The 21,082-nt window shown below is 43.1% G+C and overlaps 1 protein-coding gene across 1 annotated transcript in view; it reads right to left on the reverse strand.

The window, feature by feature from the left end:
• Positions 1–5,894, reverse strand: part of LOC109168068 (magnesium transporter MRS2-B-like) — a 13,152-nt gene extending 7,258 nt beyond the window's left edge. The window contains exon 1 of the mRNA XM_019317123.1: positions 5,742–5,894. Coding sequence (XP_019172668.1) covers positions 5,742–5,894 — 153 coding nt within the window. The remainder of the gene's footprint in view (positions 1–5,741) is intronic.
• Positions 5,895–21,082: the final 15,188 nt, after the last annotated feature.

Below are 21,082 nucleotides of genomic sequence, written 5' to 3' on the forward strand. Positions count from 1 at the left end.
ATTCCATGGGAAATTGTATACTTGCACGCCTATGTGTGTTGGGTTTTTTTTGGGAACGATTAGGTTTTACAGGGCAAGAGAGTGGGTTTCAAACTTGAGGACACGGTGAATTCAGGAATTAGGATCAAGTTTTCGAGGTTGCAACTTAGGTTTTGAGGTTGCCACTTGTATGGAATCGTTAAAACATGGGATTGAGAATGGGGTCTGAAGGGTAGAAAGGGTTTTGAAATAAGGAAGGGGGCCGATTTTCCGAGGGAGGGAAAGGAATTCGGCTAGGACGGGTTAAGGTTTCTCGATCCCAAAGTGAATAATCTGGTTAGATGGCTTTGATCACGATGCGGCCGACGAGCTGATGATCCTCCTTCCTTGGTGTTGGTGCTTGCTTGATCTTTAAGATCCTTGTTAGACCTTGCTTCCCAGGCTAAGGTTTCATCCTTCTCTTCTTTCTTGAGGGAATTTCCCGTGGGTGATTCAACACTTACTTCTTTAATGCGCCCAAGGTCTTGACCGAGTTGGGTCAACCAAGCCAATCTCTTAGGGCGCATTTCCCAAATTCTTCCCAAAGTCTCTTGGGAGTCGATGGACTTTGGGTTGAATTTCTCTTCTTATTGAATTTCATCTCCTCTTTAGTGGATGAAATTCTTAGTAAGACTTCATGTCTTACCCGAGGTTCGGCATTGTTGTGCCCTGTTTGTGTTATTTTTAATGATGAAGGTGTCCTTGCGTGCCCTTTTTCTTTTAAAGCGCAGTCGGTTACCAAATCTCGTTGTGGGACGACTCGGCGACTTTACGAGTCACCTTATCTCCTTGTAGGTCCTTAATGACCCTTGAAGTCTTGGCGCGAATGTGTTCTTCACCCTTTTGCTTAGCACCATGGCCTACGTAGTTTCTTGATTCCATACAACTTGTAAGGAGTCCTCTGATTTGCTCGAACGATGTCCATGGTTTGGGGGAGTCCCGGTCCCTTCCTTAGCATTTTGACTTTTAAGGTTTTCGTGGGTTCTTAGTACGAGTTCCCAACTCGCCTCCTTGGTTTGCGCAATCCTTTACGCCAAACATCCCTAGTCGGTTGTATCGTAGGATCCGATTTCAATTACTCGTGCAATGTAATTGATTGTGATTTCCCGATGGTGTTCGTGCGTCAAGGTCTTTTACGTAGACACTATGTTTGGGTGGTCCATGGTTCCTTACCCAAGACTCACATTCTCAATCGAGGCCACACAAGTGCGCCACCAAATCAATAAAATGAGGGTTAAGAAATCAGCACATTGTACCAGTGGGCGCGAGGTGGGCGGTCGTCCGCCTGCCAAGCTCCTGCCAAGGACCCGCCAAGGTCCCGTTGGGGACCCGCGGGGAAAGTGACTAGGAATAGTCAATTCCTTCGGGAAAGACCCCAAAAATGCACAGATTCATGTCCTGACAAAGTCCCATGCCCTTGTGCACAATAAAAGGGACTTGGATACATAGGATGACCCATCGTACAATGTTCATTGATCCTTAAGCACGAGTTCTAGAGGTAGATATACATACATATATATATCTATGTTTTCTTGGTCTGGGTTTAAAGGGGTGTAAGGAGTGCAAGGGCTAGGTTTCAAAGTCGAGGGGCGGATAGGGTCGATGTCTCAAGGTCGTAAATACAGGAAGGAAGGTTGCCACCTTGTACGGGTTCGTCTGTAATGAGGGATCAAGAGCGAGGTTTGGAGTGATAGGACGGATTCTTTAACGAAATGGTACTTGATTGGCAAGGGGAGGGAAAGGGCTAAGGACTCTTGGCTTCGAGTGATTATGCCTGTTTGGGGCTTGGTTGTGGCGTGCAGTCGAACTGGTGATCCCTTTTCCTTGGCTTTGTTTGATTCTAAGATTTTCGTTTGATCTTCTCTTCCCGTGTCGAAGTCCCCTTCGTTTCTATGGCTTCCAGGGGAATTCTCGTGATGGTTTCCGTGCACGTTCCCCTCGGATGTCCAGAAGTTTGGACCCAATCGGTTTAGTGGGTCAAACCCCTAGGTCTTGACTCCTAATCCTTGCCGAGGGTTCTTAAGGGTAAGGGGGGTTTCGGGTTAGTCTTTCTTGTTCTATTGGGTTTCATCCCTTCCTTGGTGGATGAAATTCTTAGCAAGGATTTATGTCCTCCTCGAGGTTCGGCCTGTTGCACCTATTTGACGATGTTTTCTGTAGCGAGGGCCCCTGACACATTGAACGTATTTGTTTGCCCGCTCTTGTCAACGCATGGCGTTCTTCGGTGGCGTACGTACAGGCTATGGTTTCTCGTGAAGCCTTCACGGTTTTCGTGCAAGGGTGGGGTGATACGTATTCGTAACCTCCACCTACTTTGCCGATTCCTATCTAATAGCTTATTTTAATATTGAATCAATGAATGTCGGTTCTTCACGCCCCTGGGCAGGGTAAGGGCCTTATGCTGCTCTACGGTTTTTAACAGGGTTTCCAAACGGAGTGGGGATATGAACTTAGAGTAAGGGCAATAACAATTTAGGGTTTCCGAGGGTTTGGGTTAAACGCAACAAGGGTGAGCAAGGTCATGACGGTTGTGAATTTTCTCTTAAGGTAATTAAGGATTCGGGGTGGGAGTTTTCAACAAATAGGGTATCCAGATGTTGGGGTTTCAGGGCGGATGATATTTTAAATTGGGGTGGTGGGGTCGCAAGGTGTCGCGATATACTTACCTTGCACCCAAGGATTCAACTAATGGTGTCGTTCCTTCGCTACTTTAATAGGTGTCCTAGTTCTCCTTCCTGTTTGTTGTAGCCACAACCGGGTTTGCCGAGATAAGACAACTTGTCGGAAGGTGCATGTCATTTGTCTGACTCGGGGGTTATCGTGGTTACCCTGGGTTGGTGCGTATTGCAGTCCGTCCCTTTTAGCAGTCCTGACTGTAACGCCTCTTCTTAGTAGTCATCCCAAATTTTCCTTTTCTTTGGTCAGGGTCCTTGTCAAGTCTTTTGACGGGAGTTAGGACGAGGCGATTTATCGGGTAAGTGTATGTTACCCAGTTGTGGAAGTAAACTTATCTATTCGCACCCTTACCTGGTGTGGTAAGCGTAGGGGGAGGTTCCTTTAAGTTAGAGAGGGATGAAGTGAGGGGAAGTTATGTGTAGGTTTAACAATCTCACTGCGCGTCCTAAGATTCCTGGATCCTATGTTCCTAAGTACCTAGAGTTCAAGCCTAGTGTCCTAAAGTCCGGTCTTAAGAGTCTTATCCTAGGGTCAAACTTAAGCTCTGATACCAACTGTAACACCCCAGATTTTCAAGACATTTAAAACTTATAATAAAGGTAGAATCTTATTAAATCCCAAGATATAAATACAAGCGTTCGGGGTGCTATGCCACACCTGGGCTAGAGAACCCAAGTGCACAGGCTAACTAACGAATATCCTCAAAGCGTAAATACGTAAACGTGGCACGCAGGCCAAAAGGGAAACTATCTACTTCTAAGTTCTAGCGCACTCCAGTGACTTAATCTTCTGTGCCTGAAAGCCAAATATATCTGTTCAGCGAGAGATGCTGGTAACCCACTCCAACGCGTTGAAATACAATACATATAGAGATATATATAGATATACGAAAACCATTTTGCACATGAAGATATATCCTACGAACTCTAGCTTTAAAACCGGGAATGACTCGACAGATAAGACCAGACACAAGCAACAGTTATAACTAGCATATGCAGTTCACAATAGATAAGGCGGATAAGGCAAAGCATAAACAACGATCATAACCCAACATGAACAATCCCCAATATAAATCCCATAGTCACATCCCCCAAGACACTCGTAATCACAACACGTCCATGTCACAGCACATAACACACTTTGTTGGCGCCACAGGACCAATCGCATGCCCATACATGAGGGTCAGCGCATATAGCTCTGACACGGCCCCGCAGCACCCTGCCCCGTATCGCAACACGGAGGGGTCGATCGCAACCGACCGATGAACCGCAGCTCATCATAGTGTTTGATCGCAACCAAACAGTGGACCGCAGCCCAAGAGAATGTCATCTGACCGCAGCCAGGAAAAAGGACGAACCGCAGCTCGTATAGAAACGTTTGATCGCAACCAAACGGTGGACCGCAGCCCAAGAGTATCAATCTGACCGCAGCCAGCTTCTGAACCGCAGCTCAGGATAACCAATCCGATCGCAACCGAATTGGGGTAACACACACACATAACACATAGCAAGCACATGCAACCCACATTACACATTGGGAAGGGGGAGAAAACGTATAACAAAACCTATGCGTGACCCATCACATACTAGGAATAGTCCTAAGGGGTTCATACTTCTACCACCTAGGTCAACGGGATACCAATTCAACTAGCATGCAATATAATAGACTCGTAAACCTACGAACGGCACCCGAAATATCAAACTAGACATAGGCATGATGAACGGAGTCCGTTGGGACACCACGGGGATCGGGGGAACATCAAACGGGGAAGCCGGGATCCCGAATTGGGGAAATTTCCAGCGGGTAGCCGGTGGGTGGGGGGCCACCCGCCGGCTGCCCGCCGGAATTACTGTTCCGGGCAGCGGGTCGCCGGCGGGCAGTTGCCCGCCCGCCGGCTATCCGCTGCCGGGCGGTGTTTCACGGCCGTGGGTAGGTGGCGGGTCCCCTACCCCCCACCTACCCCCACTGACTCTTTTCACACACTTTACGCCCCGGGAACCGTTGTGGAACCCGAAACCATGCTTAGACACTTTACAACGCAATTAACGACAACACGTAGACAATTAACGAATCAAATACAAGAAACGAACGGCACATAACCTATCATGCTTTTCTAAATATAATCAACACCCAAACATGCGATTTCCCCACCCGATAATCCAAGAATAAGATCATACGATACATCCTAGGGTTCTAATCATTTTTATATCAACAAGAATACGGTTCGTCTTCTAATTGCAAGATTCGGTAAGAATAACACATAAACATCAAGAGCATCACACAATTATCAAGAACAACACATAATCATCAAGAACTCCATATAAACATCAAGAATCTCCCAATATCAAGACTATCAAGATCCCTCATGGGATCATCACGTCAAACATCAATAATCATCATCATATCTCGACAATACACAATAATATGGGGGAAACCCTAAGGGGGAATCATAGCTATGAAAATAGGTTTTGTTGAGACATGGGTTACCTCTTAGCCTTAATTAATTCCTTGGCTATGAAGGGTCTTTCTTTAAGCTTTCTTGCTTTCTTGATTTCTTCTAAGGGGATTCTTGGAGCACTTTGGGGTGGTGGAACGTTTATTGTGGTGGGGGGTTCTAGGTGCCTCTTAAGTCCCCTATTTATATATTTAGGAGTCCTGGTTAGGAACTAATATTATAGGCTTGCTAATTCTATTCCTTTTGGAACTAGGGATTGGGTTTAGGGATAAGGGTCCATGGTCCATAGTGGACAATATTAATTAATTAATGGGAATCCTAATCGTAGTCTGAATAGTAAAAGGCCTACTTCCTTTATTCCTAATAGATAACTAGGTCTAGGATTCCTAATTAGAATCTGAATAGTAAAGGGTTTACTTTCTTTATTCCTAATAGGCTTAGGACTCAAATTTAGGCAAGGGTCCACGGTTCATGGTGGACCTTTATTAATCAATTATAGGAAACCTAACCGAATTAAATCATATTTAATTATTATTAACGGGATTAATTTAATAATTAATCCGGGATTGAAGGCCGTAACACGGGGTGTTACATCGGTTCTCTCCACCCCTGCTCCTCCCTTCACCCCTGCACCGTCTGTGGCCGCCCATGTTGCTCTGACGAGATTTGCTGCCTGGATCGCTGCACCAATACTCTGCATCTTCCTGTCAACCATGGCTTGAGCCATGACTACTTCATTCCCCATCTACTTGACAATCATGTCTGTTTTTGTATTCTTTCATTATGGACTTAAATGCATATTGAATATCTCCGATGGACTCTTTGTGAGTCCACAACATTTATTTTCTAAATTCCTTTCATTTACGAAAAAAATGGCAATTTATATACTGGTTCAGGATCCACATAATTACATTGACAGTAAATAAAAAATTAGATATGAAACGAATATTTATTTCGAAAAGTCTATGATGGATTTAAAATTCTCAAAATAAGAGAAAATGAAAATTGCAACATGTATAATGTTAATAAATTATGAAGATTTTATGTGTTTTGGAATAGTCAGCAGTTGATTGAGTGATTTCTTCATGAAGAAGGAATATGCAAATAATATGTGTCATATTATGTGCTCTAAAGATAGTTGCTAATGGAGTTATTTACTTGCTTATTTATTATCTCAGTCTATGTTGATAGCCTATCAAAAGAGATGCAATTCAGCAATGGCGGAGACTGGCCAGAGAAAGAATCCTATCGAAAGAGATGCAAAACAGAGAGAAAGGGAGGAAGGGTAAAATAGGAAATAAAATATAACATCTATTCCTGAGGACTCAGGAATAGTTTAATACCAGGGCCTCCCTAGTAATAGCTATTCCCCTTGTAAGGGGAATAGGTCATTCCCAGGAACATTGTTCATGGGAATAAAATTTTTTACCAAGCAAAGGAATATGCCATTCCAAGCAAAGGAACCAAACGTGCCATTATTGAATCACATATAGAGCTTGACCATACTTGCTCACCTAAAGACAGAGTTTGAAATTAAAGACTTGGGAAACCCAAGTATTATTTCAACTTGCAGATCGATGGTTTCCTTGAAGGAATGTTACACACCAGTTAGCCTACATTGAAAAATGTCTTGAAGATGTTTTATATCGATATGTATTGATAGAGTAATGGGTCAAGCACCCGACCTGGACCACCAACAAACACTTGACCCGGTACCACCTAAAAGTCCATCATTTATTACCACCCATTCAAGACAGGGAAATAAGTGCCAGGCTCATCATTATGATGTAGTTGTTACTTACCGTTAGGAGATTTAGTATAAGTAGATGGCTCCATGCTGAGAGAGACGTTCTAATTCTTGTACTGAAAAACTTAAGCAATACAAATTGTTATACTTCTTTCTTAATATACTCTGATAAACTATTTACCGTCATTGGTGCTTTCATTGAGAAGAGAGATCAAATCTCAAGAAAATACGTTGCACATTTGGAAAAGATGGCTCGTTCAGGATCCAGCAACTCCCACGATGGCCACGGTTCCCGCAACTTGAATGGCAATGGCAACACCTCAGGTGATCTTTGAGACCAGCTCAATAACAATCGTTGAGACCTCCGAGAACAGCTCAACAATGGAGGAGCAGGGGCACCCGCCCAGATTATGGACCTCCAAGCGACCGCCCAGGCTATGCAGCAAGTAGCGACGGTGCTAGCTCAGGCAATGGCAGGGTTGCAGGGTCAGGTGCCCCCGCTACAGCCCTAAGAAGTAGAGGTGGAGTTCCTAAAGAGAGAGAAAACCAGCAGCAGGATACAACCCGTGTAACTAGGGACCCAAGACAGCACACCAAGGAGTGGCTTGGAATCTTTACCCAACTCTCATTGAGGCCAAGAATCCTCCCAAACATGTTAATGAATGTTTGTACACCGAGCATTAACAAAATACAAACACAAAACCTTCGTAAACTCAAGAACCCTAGGTTAGTGTTCTTCCCCCTTTTTGCAATAATCACAAATCAAGCATTAAGATGGATAACACAACCCTAAATGAAATCCATAAACTAATTACTCATGATTCAATAGCATAAAGAACACAAAAACATAAGCAATAAACATAAATCTTGCAAAAGATAGAGATAAGGGAAAGAAAACTTCACTAAGAAATGGATGGAAAATCTTGGAATCCAAGTGTTGAATCCTTGATTACAGGCTTGAAATATGTTGTGGAACTAAATCTAAGCCTAATCTAACACTAAAATATGAAAGGAAATGTCTAGGGTTGGAACAAGGTCCAAAACCAAGTTGAAATGACTAAAACCGCGCCTATATAGTGAACAGAGCACAGTGGTACTGCCTCAGGGATGGGCGTACGCCAGGCAGTACCATTTTTGGTGCATTTCCAGTGAACACTGGAATGGACATACTGACATGCGTATGGGCGTACGGCAGGGCGTACGCCACCTGCTTCGTTTTTCAGATCACGGATGAGATGAGGGATGGGCGTACGCAAGGGGGTACGAGGCTCCTGAAAATTCCTAAATGCATTCCAAACTCTTTGGTTGATCTCTTGGTCCAAGAATTGCTCAAATCTTCCCAAAAATCATTGACTTCCTCACTTGTTGTGAATGATTGCATCTTTAAATAAAATCAACACAAATTAGTCACAATTCACACAAGTTTTTAAGCATTTCACAAATAAGATGGGTTCAAGAAGGGGTAAAAATATAGACAAAAATGCACTTATCAATGACGCTCAAAGAAGTGGACCGGTTAGACAACCAGCCGCTGCCAAGTCTGTCTTAGAACGGTTAGGGGAGAGGGCATCCCTATGGCAAAGATTGGGATCGCAGGCCGAGGGGTCTTCCACCAGAGGCCCTCGTCGATACGGGAGTAAAGCAGAGGAGAGATCACCAACTGAGAAGATGGGCGAATCTGATGAGCCGGCCCCACGCCGGTAGTTTGATGAGCCGACCCGCGTCGGCCCGCTACGAAGAGGATTCCCGAGTACGGGATGGCTGAAAAATTGCAAAGGAAGATTGAAGAGTTAGAAATGAAAGTAGAAGCGAGAGAGCAATCGCCGGAACCCAAGGTGAGGATGGAGGCTCCATTTTCCCCATGTATAATGGATGTGCCTTTACCAAAGGACTTCAAGTTACCCGCCATCAGAGCGTACACCGGGACCTCCGACCCGCGTGTCTACATGACAAGATATAAGGCTGCTTTGGTAATGATCGGGGCGAGCGATGTTGTCATGTGCAAGGCATTCTTGTCCACTCCCGAATGGTTTGATCCAAAACTTTCCTAACATACTTCTCTGGCAACATACATTGTAAGAAACCCTTCTCTCACCTCTGCGTAATAAAGTAAGACAGAGGCGAGAGCCTAAAAGATTTCCTGAATAAGTGGAAAAAGGAGGTCAACAATGTCAAAAAAGGAGGTCAACAATGTCTCCAAGACGGCAATTCCGATATTTATCCACGCGCTAAGATCAGGGGATTTTCATAGGCAATTGAACGCCCATCACCCCCGGTCTTACGAAGAATTGATGAGGATAGCCAACCGTTATGTAGAAGCAGAGGAGGTTGATAGGAGAAAGAAGGCCGGATGAAGAGGAAGGTAGAAAGGGTGGGAAGCCTGAAAAAGCTAGTCCGCCCAACCAAACACCACGCCCAAACTAGTCGTTCGCAAGGAGAGGCAGAGACCACGAGCAACCTCGTATGGTCCTGCTGCGTCATTTAACCCCGCTTACCCATCCTGTCAGTGTCATTTTAAAGCAAGCCGAGGAGATGAGAATAGTAAAATTCCTGTCGGAGTGCATGAAGGTCTCCCCAAACGCGGACCAAACCAAGTATTGCAGGTTTCACAGGCAAGTCGGCCATGATACAGAAGAATGCAATGTGTTGAAGATGCAGATTGAGGAACTTATCCAGAGAGGCTACTTCCGACAGTTTGTCAAACGATCCAGACAGTAGCAACCGCCACAACGCAACCCACCAAAAAATGTATGTAGGAAAGGTGATGGCTCCGAACCATCCACCTCGAATGCCAAAAAAAGGGAACATAACCAAATATCTGAGCGGGACGAAAGTGAGAGAGAGACAGAGGAAGAGCCCAGAAAATACAAGAAGCAGACCATACACTTTATCTATGGTGGACCCGTGGGAGGCGATACGCCCGCGAAGAGAAAGAAGTGGAGTCGACAATTGTACGTAGGAGAAGTGGTGATTTTTCCAAGAGGAAAGAAATAGAAGCGAGAGGCCATCACCTTATCTGATGACGACCTCCCAGAGGGTCCATTGCCCCATCGCGACGCACTGGTGATTAAGATGGATATCAATGATGTAATTGTGCACCGCATCTTAGTCGACACAGGAAACTCATTCAATGTGATGTACTACGACGTCTTCACCAAATTGTGGCTAGCTAGGAGCCAGCGCAAGGAGGTACGAACTCCACTCTCTTGATTTACTGGCGATTCAGTGGAAACCGAGGGATCAGTAGCTCTGCCAGTAGAGATAGGCACGAGCCCCAACAATCGCAAACTCGACATGAAATTTATTTTGGTGAGGCTTACTTGCGTGCAAAACATTATATTAGGAAGGCCCGTTGTAACACCCCAGATTTTCAAGACATTTAAAACTTATAATAAAGGTAGAATCTTATTAAATCCCAAGATATAAATACAAGCGTTCGGGGTGCTATGCCACACCTGGGCTAGAGAACCCAAGTGCACAGGCTAACTAATTAATATCCTCAAAGCGTAAATACGTAAACGTGGCACGCAGGCCAAAAGGGAAACTATCTACTTCTAAGTTCTAGCACACTCCAGTGACTTAATCTTCTGTGCCTGAAAGCCAAATATATCTGTTCAGTGAGAGATGCTGGTAACCCACTCCAACGCGTTGAAATACAATACATATAGAGATATATATATAGATATACGAAAACCATTTTGAACATGAAGATATATCCTACGAACTCTAGCTTTAAAACCGGGAATGACTCGACAGATAAGGCCAGACACGAGCAACAGTTATAACGAGCATATGCAGTTCCCAACAGATAAGGCAGATAGGGCAAAGCATAAACAATGATCATAACCCAACATGAACAATCCCCAATATAAATCCCATAGTCACATCCCCCAAGACACTCGTAATCACAACTCGTCCCTGTCACAACACATAACACACTTTGTTGGCGCCACAGGACCAATCGCATGCCCATACATGAGGGTCAGCGCATATAGCTCTGACACAGCCCCGCAGCACCCTGCCCCGTATCGCAACACGGAGGGGTCGATCGCAACCGACCGATGAATCGCAGCTCATCATAGTGTTTGATCGCAATCAAACAGTGGACCGCAGCCCAAGAGAATGTCATCTGACCGCAGCCAGGAAAAAGGACGAACCGCAGCTCGTATAGAAACGTTTGATCGCAACCAAATGGTGGACCGCAGCCCAAGAGTATCAATCTGACCGCAGCCAGCTTCTGAACCGCAGCTCAGGATAACCAATCCGATCGCAACCGAATTGGGGTAACACACACATAACACATAGCAAGCACATGCAACCCATATTGCACATTAGGAAGGGGGAGAAAACGTATAACAAAACCTATGTGTGATCCATCACATACTAAGAATAGTCCTAAGGGGTTCATACTCCTTCCACCTAGGTCAACGGGATACCAATTCAACTAGCATGTAATACAATAGACTCATAAACCTACGGACGGTACCCGAAACATCAAACTAGACATAGGCACGATAAACGGAGTCCGTTGGGACACCACGGGGAAAGGGGAAACATCAAACGGGGAAGCCGGGATCCCGAGGTGGGATGAATTTTCAGCGGGTAGCCGGTGGATGGGGGGCCACCCGCCGGCTACCCGCCGGAGTGTACTGTTCCGGGCAGCGGGTCGCCGGCGGGCAGCTGCCCGTTGGCCGGCTACCCGCTGTCGGGCGGTGTTTTCTCGGCCGTGGGTAGGTGGCGGGTCCCCTACCCCCCCACTGACTCTTTTCACACAATAACGTCCCGGGAACCTTTGTGGAACCCGAAACCATGCTTAGACACTTTACAACGCAACTAATAATTAACACGTAGACAATTAACGGATCAAATGCGAGAAACGACGGCACATAACCTATCATGCTTTTCTAATATAATCAACACCCAAACATGCGATTTCCCCACCCGATAATCCAAGAATAAGATCATACGATACAACCTAGGGTTCTAATCACTTTTATATCAACAAGTATATGGTTCGTCTTCTAATTACAAGATTCGGTAATAATAACACATAAACATCAAGAGCATCACACAATCATCAAGAACAACACATAATCATCAAGAACTCTATATAATCATCAAGAATTCCATAATCATCAAGAATCTCCCAATATCAAGATTATCAAGATCCCTCATGGGATCATCACATCAAACATCAATAATTATCATCATATCTCGCCAATCACAATAATATGGGGGAAACCCTAAGGGGAAATCATAGCTATGAAAATAGGTTTTGTTGAGACATGGGTTACCTCTTAGCCTTAATTAATTCCTTGGCTATGAAGGGTCTTTCTTTAAGCTTTCTTGCTTTCTTGATTTCTTCTAAGGGGATTCTTGGAGCACTTTGGGGTGGTGGAACGTTTATTGTGGTGGGGGGTTCTAAGTGCCTCTTAAGTCCCCTATTTATATATTTAGGAGTCCTGGTTAGGAACGAATATTATAGGCTTGCTAATTCTATTCCTTTTGGAACTAGGGATTGGGTTAAGGGATAAGGGTCCATGGTCCATAGTGGACCATATTAATTAATTAAAGGGAATCCTAATCGTAGTCTGAATAGTAAAAGGCCTACTTCCTTTATTCCTAATAGATAACTAGGTCTAGGATTCCTAATTAGAATCTGAATAGTAAAGGGTTTACTTTCTTTATTCCTAATAGGCTTATGACTCTAATTTAGGCAAGGGTCCACGGTTCATGGTGGACCTTTATTAATTAATTAAAGGAAACCTAACCGAATTAAATCATATTTAATTATTATTAACGGGATTAATTTAATAATTAATCCGGGATTGAAGGCCGTAACACGGGGTGTTACACCCGTGCTAGAGGATCTCAAGGCAATAGTGTCAGTGGAACACTTTTGCGTGAAATTTCACATTACGAATGGGATAGGGGTTATTAGAGGAGACCAGAGAACAGCCCATAGCTGTTACATAAAGGCATGCAAGAAGATTGGCCAAAGAGATTTGCAGGTCCATACCATTGCAAAGAAGATTTTTAAGGAGGAAGAAGCTTGGCCCCGTGCTAAGCCTGTGTCGAAAGCGGAGGACATAGTTCTAGATCTCACAAGACCAGATCGAGTGGTGAAAATTGGCACCGACTTAAATCCGGAGCTAAGGGCCCAGATAGTTGACATTATCTGCCACTTCAGCGTAGTGTTTGCATGGGGGCTGGAGGACATGCCAGGCGTTGATAGAGGCATCATAACCCACAAACTGGCAATGGATCCCAACGAGAAGTTAATGCATCAGCGAAAGAGGTACATGTCGGCAGAACGGAGGGAGTTTGTAAAAAAGGAGGTGGCTGCATTGCTTCACGTGGGACATATCAAAGAAATCTACTACCCCCAATGGTTGAGCAATGTAGTCTTAGCTTGTGATACCCCGGTTATTTGAGTATTTTGTTATAAATAGTATTGTTTAAATAAAATATTTTTACTATATGGTCCATAATTATATTATTTTATGAAATCCAAAATTATTTGAGACTAGTCTACTACTATTATTTATGGCTATTACTATTTCCTTAACTCATACTAGTAATATAATATAATAAATAACCTTTAAATTCTAAAACTAATATGTTTATATTATATTATAAAGAAACCTAAAGTTTTAGTGTATATATGTATGTCCATTGTCCAGTACGGCTAAGCTTCATGAAATTAAGTTTAATATATATATGTTTATATGTTTATAGTTAATTCGGGAGAGAGAGAAGAAAGAAAGGAAAAGAGACCTAGATTTATAAGAATTCTCTTCCTCTTTAATTTCCTAAAATTCTCTACTGTAATCATCTTTCTTTTTCGTCTTTGTCGACCGAATCAAATAGTGGGTTAATTCAAGGAGGGTTACGGAGGAGCTATCGGAGGATTCGGTTCAAGGGTTTTGTTGATTCTGGATTAAGGTAAGATTTATGTTCACTAAAATTCCTTTTACCCCACATCAAAAATTACTTTTCCTATGTGTTTATTTGATTCATGATTTTAATGAATTTGTGATATTTAACGTGGAAAGTTATTTGATTATATTATGTGGATAGATATATGAGTTTAGATGTTTTGAAATCCCTGGATATGTGATATGGTGATTTTGTGGTGATTAAAAAGGAAAATTTTTACTCAATTTGATCATTGCCAGAGAAAATTTTGACTGGCGCAACTGTAAAGAAAAATTCGTGAAAAATGCTTCCTAAACTTATTTTTGCATGAAATATTTTATGAAGAACCTAGACTTGTTATATTTGATGATTGTAAAAAGTTTTGGTTATAAATATGTTTTGGTTTTTCCAGAATATTGCGTAAAGTTGAGGCAGTGTACTGCCAGTTTAATTTCTGTCTGGTGCACTGTTGGTGAAAATTTCGGGAAAAATACTTTTAAACCTTGGATTGGTTTGAAACTTTTTGTGTATAATCTAGATTTACAGTATCTCCTATCTGGAAAATTTCATGTTAAAATGTGTTACCTATTTTTCTCAGTAAATTCTTAAATCCAGGTCATGGTTTCTGAAAATTTTCGTCAGTTTCTTATTTGAGATATTGAGAAGTTGCTTGCTTTGAGAAGTATCATTACTGTTACCATTTTTATAAATATGGAGAATAAAGAGATTTTGTTGACTTGTGTAGTATCTAGTTATGAATTCTGGATACTTGAGCTGTGACCCAGTTTGTTGAGGGGTGAACAGTTGAAATATACTGATTCACTAGGAAGCCTAAAAACTCCTTGTTGTTTTGTGGAGTGAGCTGTAGAACCATATCCTGTCTCACTACCACTAGGGTATTTACCTTGTTGAGTAGTAGTCAGTAGAAATGTATCCTGACTACAAGGACTAGTTACTACCCATTGGGCTTGGAAACCCATTGGGGGTGTGCACACTTAAGGTATTAGTTCTGTTCCACTTTAAATAGGAATTTTGCATAGTGTTCAGTAGAGTGAGTACTGTTCACTAGGGCTTATTGAATAAGACCCTGCCCATTATTTGGTTGGTTTAAATGGGAATTTTGCGTAGTGTTCAGTAGAGTGAGTACTGTTCACTAGGGCTTATTGAATAAAACCCTGCCCATTATTTGGTTGGTTTAAATGGGATTTCTACGTAGTGTTCAGTAAAGTTATTACTGTTCACTAGGGCTTAAATAATTAAGACCATGCCCATTATTTGAGATTGAATGGGATTTTGTGTAGTGTTCAGTAGAGTGATTACTGTTCACTAGGGCTTGATGAAACAAGACCCTGCCCATTGCATTGAGATTTGTGTTCCTCCATGTTGGAAAAAAATATATTACTTTTGAAAGGTTCCTAAAATTCCTATTGTGAGAAATACTGATTTGGTATTATTGATGAAAATAAAAATGTTTAAGGTGTCATTCTAGATGTAAACTATCTGATCCTATGTGTTATATGCTGTGCAAAATGTTTTACGGGGTGAAGTAGATCTTACAAGCTTAGTGCTGAATTTGTGTGTTTCTTTGTTTTCTATTCTTTGATTATTTTTGCAGGAACTCTTGCATGAGCATTGGGCATGAGAATGAGCGAACCACCTAGAGATATCATTTATTAGTTAGACAGTTGAATTGTTAGTTGTTTTTGTACTAGTACATATCTTGAGTTGTTTATTGTAAGTTGTAAATTTAGCCTTAGCACTTAGGTTGTTGTTTGTCTAAGTGTGGCGGTAACACCCATTTTCTTTTGATTAGTTAATGCTTCCGCTATGATTTTAGTAAATTGTAAATTCAGAAAAAAAATTTAAGGAAATTTTGGATATGGAAATTGGGGTGTTACATAGCTCCTAAAGGGTCAACTTGGAGGATGTGTGTAGACTAAATGGATCTCAATAGGGCGTGCCCTATGGACCGTTTCCCATTACCAAATATAGATCAATTGGTGGATGAGACGACGGGATATGAGCTGATGAGCTTTATGGATGCCTTCCGAGGCTTTCATAAGATATCCATGCAGTAGTAAGACGCCGAGAAGACCGCCTTCACCACCCAGAAGGTATATTCTGCTACTTGGTCATGCCGTTCGGGTTGAAGAACGCCGAGCTACCTACACTCGCATAGTGGCAAAGTTGTTTAAAACAGTGTTGGGGTGGAACATGGAAGCGTACGTAGACGACATGATCATCAAAAGTCGCAAGGCCATCTCCCACGTCAAGGATCTTAGCGAGGTATTTTCCATTATGAAGAAATTTAACTTGCGTTTGAAACCAAAAAAAGTGCACCTTCACCATTAACGAGGGAAAATTTTGGGCTTTATGGTCACTAGGAACAAGATTGAGCCAAACCTAGAAAAAGTGAGGACTATCCTTGACATGGGGCCTCTGCGGTCCATAAAGGAAGTCCAAAGGCTCAATGGGCAGCTGGCAGCCCTAGGCCGGTTTTTATCTAAGTCGACCAAACGATCCCTCCCCTTTTTCTAAATCTTGAAAAAGAATAAAGGGTTCGAGTGGACTCCAGACTGCCAAAAGGCTTTCGAGGAATTGAAAAAATATTTATTGTCCATGCCCTTGCTTGCAATGCCAGAGGTAGGTGATACCCTACTTCTGTACTTGGGCGTGTCACAAGGTGCGATTAGCTCCGTCCTGGTCAAAGAAGAAGGAGGGACTCAGCGCCCCATTTATTATGTAAGTAAAGCCCTACACGTTACTGAGCTACGGTACATTGTGATAGAGAAAACAGTGTTTGTCGTAGTCACCCTGTCCACGTGCTCCCGCACCAGCCGCTAGGAGGCTTTCTCCGAAATACCAACAGCTCAGCTAGGATGGCAAGGTGGGCCATGCACCTCAGCTAGTTTGACATCGAATTCAAACCGAGGCCAGCCATTAATGGTCAGGCCTTTGCAGACTTTATTGTGGAGTGCACGACCCGGGAAGTGACGGAGCAGGTAGAGACCGAAGATGGAGGGTGGTGGACTTTGTCTACGGACGACTCATCTAGCACCAAAGGTTGCGGTGGAGGTGTGGTGCTCGTCACTCCAGAAGGATTCCGCGCCTACTATGCTATCCGGTTCCATTTAGAGTTATCTAACAATGAGGCGGAGTATGAAGCCCTCCTCAACGGGTTACTACTAGCAGCGGGGCTATGAGCTGATAAGGTCCGAATTCGCTGCGATTCGAAGCTGGTAGTCAGCCAAGTGTCAGGGGAATATGAAGCCAATGAAGGAAGCATGTAGAAATATAGGGACGCGGTGCTGAAAACTTTGCGCCATTTTGAGGGATACGAGATACACCAAATGCCAAGAGAGCAGAATGCCGACACCGACATGCTCTCAAAACTAAGCACCGGAGTCCCCAACCATATCCGGAAGATCGCTTGGCTAGAAGATCTTGAAACTTCAAGTATTGATGTTTCGTGGGTCTGCCCTGTGCAGGCTAGGGAGCCGTGTTGGATTGATCATATCAAGAGGTACATGGCGGATGGCTCCTCACTACAGGACGAGGCGGATATGAAGTTAACGAAATTGCGGGCACCCAATTATGTCATCTCGGGCGATAAGTTGTACAAATGCTCCTACAATGGCACGTTATTGAGATGTCTATACCCAGATGAAGCCGAGTTGATGATGAACGAAGTTCACAAAGGGGGCTGCGCACCAGGGGGCGTACACCATCGTGTGACGCATCATGCTACAAGGGTACTTTTGGCTCAAAATGCTGAAGGATTGCACAGAATATGCAAAACGGTGTCCTAAGTGCCAAGAATTCTAGGTGTTACCGGTCGGCCCGTAACTAACTACACCCTGGTGAGTACTGCAATTCCTTTTTCGAGATGGGGAATTGACCTAGTAGGGGCCCATACCACAGGGTCCGGAAGCAGGAAATACATCATTGTGGCCATTGACTATTTCACTAAATAGGTGGCCCTAGCTAGGTGAAAAAAATTCGTAGAGAAAAATATTTTGTGCCGCTTCGGTGTTTCCCTCCAAGTAATCATAGATAATGGTCGTCAGTTTGAAACAAGGGAATTCTCAGAGTTCTTAGCGGGATGGGGTATCAAACATAGCCGAGTAACAGTCTCTTACCCCCAAGTGAACGGACAAGTAGAAAACGCAAATAGAACCATCCTAGGTGGCCTCAAGAAAAAATTGGAAGTAGCCGGTGGAGCTTGGGTAGAAGAACTTGACAACATTCTTTGGGCCTATCGCACAACACCAAGGAGGGCCACTGGAGAGACTCCGTTTGCACTCGCTTATGGATTTGAGGCTCGTGCTCCAGTGGAGGAGGTCATACCTAGTAGGAGAATGGAGGAGTATGAGCCAGAGCGATATGAACTCCAACAAATGATAGATATGAATTTCTTGGATAAAAAGAGAGAAGCAAAATTTTGTAAAATGGAGAACTACAGTCGTCAGATAAAATCCTATCATGACGCAAGGGTCCCACCCCGGTATTTTCAAGTTGGCGACTTCGTGTTGCGAAGGAGTGAAGCTAGCCAACCCTTAGAATGAGGAAAATTCGCGAAGAAATGGGAGGGGCACTATATCATTGAGGAAGTCATTCGCTTGGGAACTTACAAGTTAAAGACGATCGGAGGGAGGATGGTTGATCGGATATGGAACTTGTAGCACCTAATTAGATATTATCAGTAACATTTCGTAAACATGGTCTGCCCATATGAATAATATTTTGTAATCATGGTCCACCCAGATTATTTACTTAAATAAATCTGTTGAAATCACCCATTGCAAGTCTAAAAAGTTAGAAGCTACACTGACCGTGGCCTCTCCTCGGCCAAGTCATATTGGACGAAGCCACGTCTCGGCAAAAAAAAATAAAATTGGGGCCGCTTCGGCCGAACTTGACCGAGGCCTTGCCTTAGCCAGGCCGGTTACTTCGGCCAATTTGGCCGAGGCTGCCTAGGCCAAAATCTTCCCAGGCCTAGGCCGGCTGCTTCAGTCGCGCAAGTCCAAAAAAAAAAAAAAGGAACAGTACAATAAAAATTGTTTATTTCAAATATAAGAATTCTCGAAGTAATTATCTAAACATTATTCAAAGTTTTAGAAATACGGATAAAGAGGAACACAAAGGAGCTACTCATCCTCAGCTGGTGTCAATGCGAAGGTCGGCAAAAGGAGAACATTCGCGGGAGGCATCCTTCTCGGTAGTAGCACCATCATCGTTCTTGGCTTCGAGATCAGGATTCTCCTCTATCTCATGGCCACTAGATCGAAACCTGGAACCTTTTTGCATAGCACCGACAAATTAATTAGTTGTTGCTTCGTATACATCCCAATCTCAAAAGCAACTTGAGTCTCTACTTCAACCGCTTCTCGACCCGCTTTAGTCTTAAGGAATTCACAAACAGGTTGAGGATGCTGCCAGCAGGGGTCGAACCAAAGACCTCTAGTGTAACACCCCGTGTTACGGCATTCAATCCCGGATTAATTATTTAATTAATTCCGTTAATAATAATTAAAAAGGATTTAATTTGGTTAGGATTCCCTTTCATTAATTAATGTGGTCCACCATGGATCGTGGACTCTTGCCTAAACTAGAGTCTTAAGCCTATTAGGAATAAAGAGAGTAAACCTTTTACTAATCATATTCTAATTGGGAATCCTAGGCCTATATGTAACACCCCGTGTTACGCCCTTTAATCCCAGATTAATTATTTAATTAATTCCGTTAAAGAATAGTTAAACAGGATTTAATCTGGCCAGGATCCCTTAATTTATTAATGTGGTCCACGAAGGACCGTGGACCCTTGTTTATAATAAGGACTTTAAGTCTATTAGGAATAAAGAAAGTGGGCCTTTACTACTCAGATTCTAATTAGGAATCCTAGACCTATATACCTGTTAGGAATAGAAAGTAGGTCTTTACTATTCAGACTCTTATTAGGATTCCTAACTCTATAAATAGGGGATTAGAATGCAATTAGAACCCTTACCACCCATAGTTATATTACACGAAATTATTCCCAAGAGATTCCCCACCACCAAGCCTAGGGAGATCAATCGGATGGAAATCTTAGAGAAGAACCTTAATAGCCAAGGGAGGATTAATTAAGACTAAGAGGTAACCCATGTCTTACAAAACCTATTTTCCTTGCTATATCTTATTCATTGGCTCCTTTGATAATCGTATGTGTAATTCTGTGATTGAGTTTTGATAGAGCTTTGGCTAGGGTTTATATTGTGTTTATTTGATAATCTTGATGTTCGTGATATTGTGATTGATTATATGTATGATCTTGTATTTTAATTATGTCTAGAGCTTGTCCCTAGGGTTTGTATTGTGAATCTCGTTGTTGTGATGTTCTTGGTATATTTGGGTGGGTTTATGCATGATCGGGTGTTGAGTCTAGCCTAGGACTTATCTTTAGGGCTTTGCATATAGATTTCTTGATGTTCTTGAGGTTCCGGATGCTCCTAAATCGTTATGTGATTAATGTGGAGTCTTGGCATGTTTAGGAGTCGTGTTAGAATGTATTTGGAACGATTCTTGATTTAATTCCGTTAATTGAATCCGTGTTAGAATGTATTTGGAACTTTTCGTTATGTGTTGGAATGTGTTTGGACATGGTTTCGGGTTCCACGAGAGATCCTGGGATCGAAAAGTTATCTGTGTACCAGTGGGGGGTAGGTGGGGAGATGACTGCCCACCACCCACCCGCTGGAATCATGGCTGCCCGCCGGCGGGTGGTCCTCCACCCGCCACCCACTCGTTGGAAAGTAAGTACGGGGCGTGGTGTTTCCCCCCGTTTGTTGTTTCCCTATGTACCGTTGTACCCTGTTTGTCGTATATGAGTCTCGTTTGATGTTTTCAATATCGTTCTAGGAATTTATGTGTAATACGTGTCGTCGTTGTTGTGTCTTGATTGTTATTGATTGTGTATGTGTTGATTGATTGGATGATGATGAGTATCGTGGTCATTGCGCAATGGTCGGTGTGACAGATGATAATGATGTTGAGATTGTGATTGGTGGAATTGAATTGTTGGGGGTTGTACTAAAGATACATGCATAGCGGTTACTGTGCTAAAGGCACAAACCCACCTTCAACTAGCTTGCCGTTGAGCATGGGTAAGGATATAAGTGCTGCGGTGTCATGTCGGGGCTATATGCGCTGACCCCTTGGTATTGGTACTAGAGGTACGGATCATGCGAATGGCACACGACGCTATCTTGATATGTTGGTGGTTGAAAGGT

Source organism: Ipomoea nil, unplaced genomic scaffold, assembly GCF_001879475.1.
Source record: "Ipomoea nil cultivar Tokyo-kokei standard unplaced genomic scaffold, Asagao_1.1 scaffold3172, whole genome shotgun sequence".
In the NCBI taxonomy this organism is placed as follows: Eukaryota; Viridiplantae; Streptophyta; class Magnoliopsida; order Solanales; family Convolvulaceae; genus Ipomoea; species Ipomoea nil.